This window comes from Alligator sinensis, unplaced genomic scaffold (assembly GCF_000455745.1).
Source record: "Alligator sinensis unplaced genomic scaffold, ASM45574v1 scaffold127_1, whole genome shotgun sequence".
Taxonomy (NCBI): Eukaryota; Metazoa; Chordata; order Crocodylia; family Alligatoridae; genus Alligator; species Alligator sinensis.
The window spans coordinates 34,672-45,640 of NW_005842532.1; the positions used below are offsets into that span (position 1 = coordinate 34,672).

General features: G+C 41.5%; 1 protein-coding gene across 1 annotated transcript in view; it reads left to right on the forward strand.

Moving 5' to 3' along the window:
• Positions 1-10,969, forward strand: part of OPN3 (opsin 3) — a 42,608-nt gene that overhangs the window by 29,571 nt on the left and 2,068 nt on the right. Inside the window, exons 2-3 of the mRNA XM_025213487.1 lie at positions 4,530-4,849; positions 6,435-6,686. Of these exons, the coding sequence (XP_025069272.1) occupies positions 4,530-4,849; positions 6,435-6,686 (572 nt within the window). The remainder of the gene's footprint in view (positions 1-4,529; positions 4,850-6,434; positions 6,687-10,969) is intronic.

Genomic DNA, 10,969 nt, shown 5'->3' on the forward strand with positions numbered 1-10,969 from the left:
GGAGCATCCGCTTATCATGCAGCCCAGGGGATCTGTGGCTTACCCTGGTGCAGCCCATGGGTGTGTGGCCCCACTGGTGTGAATTATGGGACGTGTGGCCCCCAAATGCTTGGAAGGACAGCCTTGATCTAAAAAATATGTTTTAACTGCAATAAATTCACTGCAAGTGCATTTCTTCCCTTCATTCTGCCTTTCAGGTTTGTAAGGTCTCTTTATCGACTCCAAGTACACTAAGAACTCAACTTCCTTCCTTTCTTCAGCTTCACCACTCCTCCCCAAATCAATGGCCCATTTTATTTGGTGTTCTGATTTGTCATGGTTAGAACCAGGTCCTCAGTCACAAAGGTAATGGGGACTACAGAAAATACCTGTCCATGTGCAAGGTACTGCACTTGGGCAGGAAGAACCAGCAGCATACCTATAGGCAGGGGAACTCCCTTCTCGAAAGCATAGTGGCAGAAAGAGATCTTGGAGTCATTATAAATTCTAAAATGAACATGGGCCACCAATGTGAGGACGCGGTGAGGAAAGCTAACCACACCTTGTCATGCATCCACAGATGCATCACGAGCAGGTCCAAGGAGGTGATCCTCCCCCTCTATGCGACACTGGTCAGGCCGCAGTTGGAGTACTTCGTCCAGTTCTGGGCGCTGCACTTCAGGAGGGATGTGGACAGCATTGAGAGGGTCCAGAGGAGGGCCACTTGCATGATCAGGGGGCAGCAGGGCAGGCCCTACAAGGAGAGGCTAAAGGACCTGAACCTGTTCAGCCTCCACAGGAGAAGGCTGAGAGGGGATCTAGTGGTCATCTATAAACTTACCAGGGGGGGCCAGAGGGGAGTGGGTGAGACCCTGTTCCCCCGGGCACCTCCCGGAGTAACAAGGAATAACGGCTACAAGTTGATTAAAAGTAGGTTCAGGCTAGACATCAGGCGGCACTACTTCACAGTCAGGGTGGCCAGGATCTGGAACCAGCTGCCAAGGGAAGTGGTGCTGGCTCCTACCTTAGGGGTCTTTAAAAGGAGGCTTGATAACTACCTAGCTGGGGTCATATGACCTTAAACTTACTAGTGGTCATATGTGCCCAGTGTTCATTCCTGCCCAGGGCAGGGGGTTGGACTTGATCTGCTCAGGTCCCCTCCGACCCTACATCTATGAATCTGTGCAACGTGGTAGCCCCCACAATAGAAAAGTTCACAATTGTATGAATGGGACAATGGACAAAATAAGACGAGAATTGTCTCTCTCTCTCTTTCCAGAGAATGGACTCCATGCCATTCTATGAATTGTTTATCTGAGCTAGTGAAACCCCACCCATGTTGTTATCCATATAAGTCTCTAGTCATTTTCTAACTCCTTCTAATCTCTTTTAAACCCCCTCTTCAGTCTAATTTCAGTGTATCTCATCTTGAATGAAGTGTGCTGCCTTGCAGGATTTACTGTTAGAGGTCTTTCTATTAAAGAGCTTTCTTCTTCCTTGTTCAGCAGAACCTAGTCCACATCTTCTGGTAGCATTTCCCCTTTTTGGTCTGACCAAAGGTATTCTTCCTGAGGAAACTGTGCAGATTTTAGGGCCAAGATAACATATCCAGCTTTCTTCATCCTGGGCATGACTGTGTGACACCTCTCCCTACAACCAACTTGCCTTTTTGTGGTGACTGATGAGTCTAAAGATAACAGGAAAGAAATACTCAAACTGAAAACCAGCTATCATGTTGCATGTCAAATAGTGATATTGAAGATGTGATACTTCCCACTTTCATAGTGCTTTAATAAATCAGGGTCACTGGGGCCTTATGGTAGAGTCCTCCCCGCACAACACAGGGCAAAGGGGACCGGCCCTAGCCGCCTGGCACCCACACTGCCACTGCCCCATTGTGGGGTTGTGGCCTGGGTCAGCAGGGTGCCACATGGCTCCATGCACTCTTGGGCAGCTGTGGCTGTCATCCAGGGCCCAGCACTGCTCAACCTGAGTGGCCCCAGCTGCCTGACAGCATGGAGAGCCACGCGGCGCCCTGCCGACCCAGGCCGCACCCCCGCAATGGGACGCTGGCAGTGCAGGTGCCAGGTGGCTGGGGCCAGGGCTGGGACCGGGACTGGGACCAGTCCCTGCTGCCCCCCCCCACCCCTGGCCCTGTGCTGTATGGGGGGGACTCTGTCACAAGACCCCAGTGACCCCGACAGCAGCTGCTACTACTACTGCTAGTGAGTACAGGGCTTGTTTTGTTTTGTTTTGTTTTGCTGTGATGCGGGGGCTGGGTGGGGCAGCGATTGGGGGAGTGGGGTAGTGATCTGGGGGTTTGGGGAACAGGTAGGGGGTGGGGCTGGCAGGGGTCCCCCCATGGTCCCCTCTCCCCTCCTCCAATCCCCCCTACCCCCTACTTACCAGCACAGAGCCCGGGTCCAGCTCCCTGCAGCTGGCCCCCTGCCTGCCCTGCACAGGCAGGCAGTGTGCTTCAACACCAGGGCAAGGGCCAGCCATAGAGACACTCTGGCTGGCTACCAGAGCATCTCTGTGGTGGACCCGAGCCTCCGGTTGCTTCAGGGCACAGTCCTGGACTATGCCCTGCCCTGCTTTTTTCCCTCGGGGTATTTTTTTACCCCTGGATATCCAGGGGTCTAGTTTTGCTCCTGTGCTGCATATTTGCAGTGCGGGGAATGTTTTTTGTTCCTGAATGCGCCTCTTGCAGCGTCTCAAAGGGCTTTGAGACGCTGCAAGAGATGCGCGCGTGCTCGTCTGGATGCACCCTAAGTGACCATATCACCTCTAAAGAAGATATTCTACTTATCATCTGTATTGATAGAGTGTCTTTCTCATACGGATCTTAAAGCATTTTACTGAGATTTTATTACACCTCCTTATGCTTCTGTAAGGTAGCCAATTGAGACTGTGTAGCTAATGGAAACATTGACTCAGGATACAATGAAGCAGAGAGGTTAATTGGTCAGCAGTAAATCATTTCTAGTTCCGTCCTTAACATTCATTTTAATATGGTGCTGACTGAAGGTACTGTGAACATCTGTTACATTTATCATTCCTAATTCTCAAACTTTTTAAAAGTAATAAGAGCTTCAGTCTACAATTTACTTTTTGGCCTTCCTGCAGGTATAGATGTTCTGTAGAAAAGTAATAAGACTGCATGTTTAAACATCCTCACAAAAAGATGAAAGCAGCTTTCAACAAATATGAATCTCCATAAAAAATCAAATATTCTTCCTATTAGAAACGATGTATACAAATTTATTAGAAAGATTTGCATATGAACTTGCTGAGTGCTATGATGTAAGCACATTTGTATTTAGACTTTATTGGTTAAAGAAGAGATGCATGTTTTTAATGGACAGTGGCAACATGGGGCTTCAGTTGATTAAACCTTGCACTATTTGAGCAGAATAAAACCTGATCATTAATTTCCAAAATTCATACAGAGCCAAACCCTGCACTCCTAATTTATGCTGAACTCCTGTGAAGTCAATGATTCACAATGCTGGCATAGCAACCTTAATCTAAGCCTCCTGTTTTGCTCCATTCATTACAAGTCTAGGTTTGGGAAAAATGTAACAAATTCAAATGAAGAATATGTATTGAAAGTCCAACCATAGCTCCTCTGAGAGAATTCAGATACCTGGTATCTGATGAGTACAGTAGGAGGCTTGATATGACCTGTCCTCTTTCAAATGGTGAACCATTAGTAACATACCAAGTCTGCGGCTCCACAGAGGATAAACTTTTCAAGACAATCTGTCAGAAACAGAGGTGGAATCCTACCAGTCCCATGTTTGGGGAGATTTGACTTTCCATTTCCATACTTTCAAGCATTAATATGCCTTTTAAATTAAGGTATAGGTCTAACTGTTCTCTTTCTAACAGGGTCTGTTGTTGTTTTGGCTAATTACAGCATTTTTGACCCCTAAATCAACCTGTAACATGAATTCACGCTTAACAAATTTATTTTTTGGATTAACCTGGACTTCATCTTTTCTTTCTCATACCCTTTATACCCTAAGAAGTCAGATGAGATCAGATTCTAATGTCCTTATTTGCTTGGAGTAGCCCTTTTAAAATTAGCAGTATTATTTATGGAGTGAGAGGCCACTCAACATGTTTCTGGGTGACAGAATTTGACCCATTTTGTGCAGCATCTAATTAGAATTTGTATTTTTTGCCCGCTGGCACACTAAGGGTATGGACACATGAACACTTGGAGTCCTTCCAACAGGGAAATGTTTCAAAAGGGCAGCAGCTGGTATGTTCTAATTGCTAGGCATCAACAAGCTGGGAAGGATTCAAAAGCAGCAAACCCAACTTTAATGCTCCTTCAACCAGAGGTAAAGTTGGAGCATGTTTGCTTTATTTGAAGCGGTCTCAGCTTGTTCACATGTAATGGACTGTACTAGCTGCTGAAATGTTCCCCTTTTGAAAGGGCTCCAAGCATTCCTGTGTCCACACCCTAGGATTAAGTCGGTAGCCCAATTGACAGTATATTTGTGTCTATTCCCTGTGATGATTTATTTTATTTCTCCTTACAGGAATTGTCTCAATCATGACCCTCACTGTTCTTGCCTATGAGCGCTACATTCGGGTCGTCCATGCAAAAGTGATTAATTTCTCCTGGTCCTGGCGGGCCATCACTTACATCTGGCTCTACTCACTAGCCTGGACTGGAGCACCTCTTCTAGGCTGGAACAGATATACACTGGAAATACATGGACTAGGTTGCTCAGTGGACTGGAAGTCAAAAGATCCCAATGATACTTCCTTTGTGCTCTTTTTTTTTCTTGGTTGCTTTGTGGTACCTGTTGGAATCATGGCATACTGCTATGGTCACATTCTATATTCAATACGAATGGTGAGTTGGAACAAGGAATATTAAATGACAAACTAAATGAATAAATTGTCCTTGAAATTTGACATAGTCAACAATATTTCTATTGATAAAACATCCCCTCACAAAGTTACTATATCAAAAGGGTATTATTTTCATTCACAGTAAATTTTAATGGGAACTCCTAGGCAACTTATACAATCCTATCTAACATTGAAGGACATTTAATTTCATGTAGTGTCTTAGAAAGGTGTAACAAGACAGCTCCATGTCCTTGGCAGCAAAAGTGCATGGGGCAGTATTGGCTTCTCTAATCTTAGCTGCAGCAGTGTGGCCAGCTGCCAGCTGTGACAGCAGCTATCTTTCTGCTCTCCTTTCTACCCCCACAAGGCAGCACCAGAGGCTGCTGCATGGTTGTTGCCCCTCATTTATGCTATTTAAAAAAAATCTTATTAATGTATCTATTTTTTACCTCAATTACCTGATATGGGAGAGGAACTTATCTTGGAAGAGTGACTCTAGTCTGTAGAATTCTTTTCCTAATGTAGTGCACAATGAAGTTCTGTTTTTTATGTGCCAAAAGGCAATAGAGGGAAAAGTGCCTCCTTGGAATCTAAGACAAATTCTGAAATAGAAATTTAATAAAGGTATAGCATTAAAAGTCAATTGTAGCATTGGTTGCAGCAATAGGATTTTTTTATTTGAACCTTTGACAATTTATTTGAAATTAATACTAGAGATATTGAGCTGGTAACCATCAAATTCTTATGCAGTGCATCTGCTTTGCTTTGTGAGTTACCAGTTTTCAGACTCTCATTTGTACAAGGCTGCTATTAGGTTTTTAAAGTAATATTCCATATCTCCTTCTATATCAGTCCAGAGTTTCAGTGATCAGAACTGGTTATTGGTAGATATAGGTAATGGATTGATTATCTTGGTCCAAGCATCTGCCTCAAACACAAATAACGTGTTAGTGGGGGAAAAAGTTTGTGTATGTATGGATACATGTTTTATCCTTTCTCCATTTCTTCAAATTCCCTCAGCAGATGCTGAGAACTGGCCTGGCATAAAGAACAGACTCCCCTTTCACCTCCTAGAAGTAGTCCCATGACAACAGGACTACAAAAAAACCTGGCAGGAAAATATAGCGAATCTTGTACCTGCAATTCTTCTATTGTACTTGTTGTAGTTAGTAGATAGAAGATACAAACCTCTAGGATTGTCCTTCCATCACCAATATATTAAAACAAAAACTGAGAAAAAGCATCAGCAGAAATTAAAAGTTATTACACAAATGGATGGATGCATGCTACTTTTCTAAAATACTTTAATAAAAAAAAATAATCTGATGTGTCATTGGATTTGTCATTTTTAAACAAAATTATTTTTCTGTTTCTCAAATTGTACCTTATTTACTATACATCATAAATGATTGGGAAACATTACTGTTTATTTGCAGGAGAACTACTATTCCTGAAATATTTGACAGTCTCTGCTTCTGAAATATAGACTAGGAAATTAGGAATTTATTTCAAAAGAAATTAAGAAAAAAATTAAAACTATTTACTTGCTCCTGTTTTCAACCTCTTCCTTCTTTTTTTCTCTGCAGCTTCGCTGTATTGAAGATTTTCAGACTGTTCAAGTGATCAAACTCCTAAAATATGAAAAAAAGGTGGCTAAAATGTGTTTTTTAATGATCTCCACATTCCTTATCTGTTGGATGCCTTATGCAGTCGTCTCTCTTCTAGTAGCCTATGGCTATAGCAACCTTGTAACGCCAACAGTGGCTGTCATCCCATCCTTTTTTGCCAAATCAAGCACTGCTTACAATCCAGTCATCTACATCTTCATGAGCAGAAAGGTAGGTTCATCATAAGCTTTCTTATCTGATGCATAAAATAAAGCATATAATATACGATGAAGATTATACTGACTTATTTTAAGTTGTGGAGCCCGATTTTCAAATTCAGACGTATAAAGTAAAGAACAGTGGTCTGTCGTAAAGCACCAAAATTAATAAGCTATCAGAAGTTGTCATGTAGGTGTCTAGATACCTGCCTGGGCATTTAAATATGGAAACAGACATCCAAGATGCAGGTACCCAGGTTAGAGAGTTTTTTTGTTTCTTACAGCAGATGTGAAGCTTATGCACTGCAGCTGGGCAGGTCAGCAAAGCTCACCCCCTCAGCAGGGCCAGCTGAGTCTTAGTCCACTGATTTGTTCTAGGGCTGCTTTTAAGGAGCTTTTGCAGCACCTAACCCCCGCTGCACACTAACTGGTTTCAGTCTGCAAGTAACTGCTGTCTATATGACTTGTCTGGTGCCTGTTCCTGCACTCCTGTCGCTGCCTGTCTCTGAACTTCGGAACCCCGGTTTGACTTTGGCTTGCTTCCTGACATCCATTTATGGTAACCCGTCTGGCTCAGCATGCGAACCTTGGTTTGACATCAGCCCTCGGGACGTGAACCCTGGTTTGACATCGGCTTGCTCCCCTACTACAGATGCTGGTGACAAGCCCTAATGCCTGTGTGGACCCTGGCAACAGAGATGGATCACATCTGGACACTGCTATCTGAGTCACTGTTTTAACACCTGAACTTTTCTGTTTCCTATGAAGTTCTACCTGGATCAGAAGCACACTTGTTTCAGTTTCAAAAACAAAAATACAGCCTTAATTTTTCACACCTTGGCTATACATTTAAGTAGGCTGGTGTAGTGCTTTAGTTAAGTTTCAGAAAGAGCCCACTTAGAATTAAAGACAGATTTTGACTTTACTATGAATTTAGTGAATTATCAGTAGCATAATTCTGTAATGAAATCTAAGAGGCCTGATATGATTCAAACAAACAAACAAATAAAAACCCCAAACCTCCCCTGCAAGACATTCCTTTTTAAAAATTACTCTAAATAAAGTTTTAAAAGACAAATTCATGATTTTATAATTCTTCAGAATTCAGCAGTTATTCATGAAAAAAGAAGGAGATCATTGGCAAAAGACATCTCCCCAAATATTTTAAGACAAGGATGTTGACTACAGCTGATTGAGATAAATTTTTAAGTTCGCAAACATTCTGAGATGTCAGAAATTTGTTTAATTCCAAATTGGAATAAATCTCAACATGTTGAAATGTATTATGAACAAAGAAGTTTCAAAAAAATCATGTTGTGTCATTCAAAACATTTTATTTAGATTCTGATCTTTTTATAATTTTAAATAAAACACAATTCATTTTTAAAAGATTACAGAATAAAAATTCAAAAAGGTTCTGACTAATTTTTATGAGGAATGCTCTGACATTTTAATGCGTTTCATTTTCTGTTTTTTTCCATTTAAATTTTGTCAGAATTGACATATTCCTTGAGAACATTTCTATTTGATGAATCAGTGCATTTCGGATGAAAAAAGTTTCATTAGAAAAAAAAGTTTGAGCTGTAACATTCATTAATTCAGAATCACATATGGACTGCAGTAAATTCCCCTTTGAAGATAATTAAATGGAATGAATTAAAAATGTAAACATGTGCTTTATATGAGATAGTGGAGATTAAATTTTATAAACTTCTTGCCTTGTCCTCATAATGAGCAGTAGACTGCTTCTCTAGAGGCAGTCATCAACACATCTAAATGAGCTTGTGTAGAGAAAAGGGGAATCATTAACATATCTGTAAAAATGCTTGCAATAAATTATGTCTAATTTTCTTTCAAAATCCCTAGTAACATCATAAAGACAGAATAGATACAATGACCTAATAACTTCAGAGAGTGAGTCATCTAGGTATCTTCGCTATGAAGCAGAGAATCAACTGGAAATATAATTGCATCTTGCAACCATTAAAACAAGATAAAACCTTCTGCTTCTGCAGGAAGCATCTTGTGTACCAAGCAGGAAGAATAAAGATGACCCCTCAAAAAAGATATTAATGTTTCTTAAAGCTTTTCCTGGCCATTGAATATATTTTAACCTGCTATAGGTATGGAGTTTTCAGGGTTTATCACTGTATGCAGGAAGAATACTTGAAGAGAGTGATTTTGATGTTATAGCTCTGACTCACTCCCCAGATCACAAACCAATTACTATCAGAACAGAGCATGCAGGGTATGAAATTTGGCATAGGCCAGATTGCCACTGAAGGTAGTAGTTGTGGGAATCTGGAACTGGATGAACTAAGTTTGCAGGGACAAACCATGAGCTATATATAACCAACATGTATGTGTCATGCTGTTTAAATGAGACCTGAATTCAAGAAAACTTGCATGACCCTGGGGCTGTACTGTAACCAGAAACATCACTAAAAGATTTCCTTAAGTTTGTGAGCTTTCTGATGAACTGTGTTGTGTTTCACTTAGTGCCTTGTCACGTTACACTTACGACATGTTAACGCTACTTAAAGCATGAATGTCACTCTTTCAAGCAGGAAAACACATGCTAGATGTGATCATATGGTAGTAAAGTTAGCATTTTTGGGGAAACAGAGGTTCAAGATCTGGGTCAATATGGTAGTAAAGTTAGCATTTTGGGGGGAAGAGTGTTTCAAGATAGGGTTAAGGAATCCTTGTTATGCTATTGCAGGACTGCTCCACAGAGATACCAGCAGTCTTCACCAGCTCTGGTGTATACCAGTGCTGGAACTGATAACCAGCTGTTGCTGACTGCACATCCAGCTCCAGCACTGTCCAGAGTTACGCTGCGATCATTCAGAAAACTCTGTAACTTTGTCATGCTGGCTACACTCTAAACAAAACATATCCTGAGTGTAACATGCGACAAGGCTCTTACAACTGGCTCAAGATTCTTCATTAAAGATAAAGTTTCTGTAACATTTACATTTTCTGTTGGGAAAACCAAACAAAAGGTTCCATATAGTAGCACAGCATCTCAGGGGATTTGAAATCAGAATGCCAATGCCAACATGCTCTCCAGTGGGTTGTGCTGCTTAGGTACCCTACGTGTCTTAGGATACAACACGGTCTTTGTTTGACAAACAGTGAGTGCCATGTGGCTCGAGGTGACTGACAGGGAATGCTTTCTAGCCAGAGAGCCTGACTCTCAGAAAATAACAGAAGCATCATGCATGCAAAGCTATAACTTCCATGACACAATGTGCCCCAGTAGGGATACGCAGTTTATTGTTGAACCACAATGTTCAACCAATGAGAATGAAACTTTTCAATTCAGGAATATCAGAGTTTTCGTTTTGAATGAGAATATGGAAATGAAATGTTTTACTGTTTTTTAATTTAAAAAATTCTGAACTAGTGAACAATTTTGATATTTAAATGTGCAACTCAAGACACAAGTGTTGAAATATTGGGATTTCCCAGAAGATGAGGATGTTTCAGTTATCACTTGCCTCTTATTTCAGATCCGAACCAAAACCAGTCCAATTTCACCCTGCTCCAGTTTTAGTTTACTATGACATTCCTTCTCCCCTTTTCCTTACAATATCTGCTACCTTTGCTCTTGCAGTCTTCTCTTTTTCACTTCCATTTTCTCAGCTACCCTACCTTACCTTTCACATCTAGAAGCCATCCACTTGACCATCCTATTACATCTTTGTGTAGCATCAGATGACTTTCTTTCTAGCGTGTTGCCTCCAAAGGCCTATTGCCAGAGCAATCCTATGAGAATTATGAAGAAAGCCTCTGTTGCTGGCTGGCTGAATGAGTTTTGTTCAACACCTGAAATCCCCTTACACAGAATCTAGAGAAACTACAGCAGCGAGTTAGTAACACCAGCAGATCAGCATCCTACTCTATCAGCAAGACCCTACTGTCTTAGCAAACAACGTTCCTCAAAAGTACAAGATGGAAAGATGATCGCATAGGGTAACTTCTAATGATGCAAAGGGAGAGGCATCTCAGAAGGCTTCACTACAGTCCCTGACTGCGTTTAAAAGGGAATGCCTTTTTGTCAGAGTATTAGGTTGGAGGAAATTGCCAAATTAATTTGATTTATGTTAAATTGGTGAGTTTCCAGAGGGAGTCAAGATTGCTTTGAGTTAAAATCAGATTCAAGCAGGTTTCCTAAATGGCCTGAGCATTTGTGTGCTTTCTTTCAGGAACATTAGAGCATCATCTGCATATTTAGCTGATCCCTACTGTTGGGATCCTTAACAGTCACTCAACTCAGGAGAACTCCTGCTG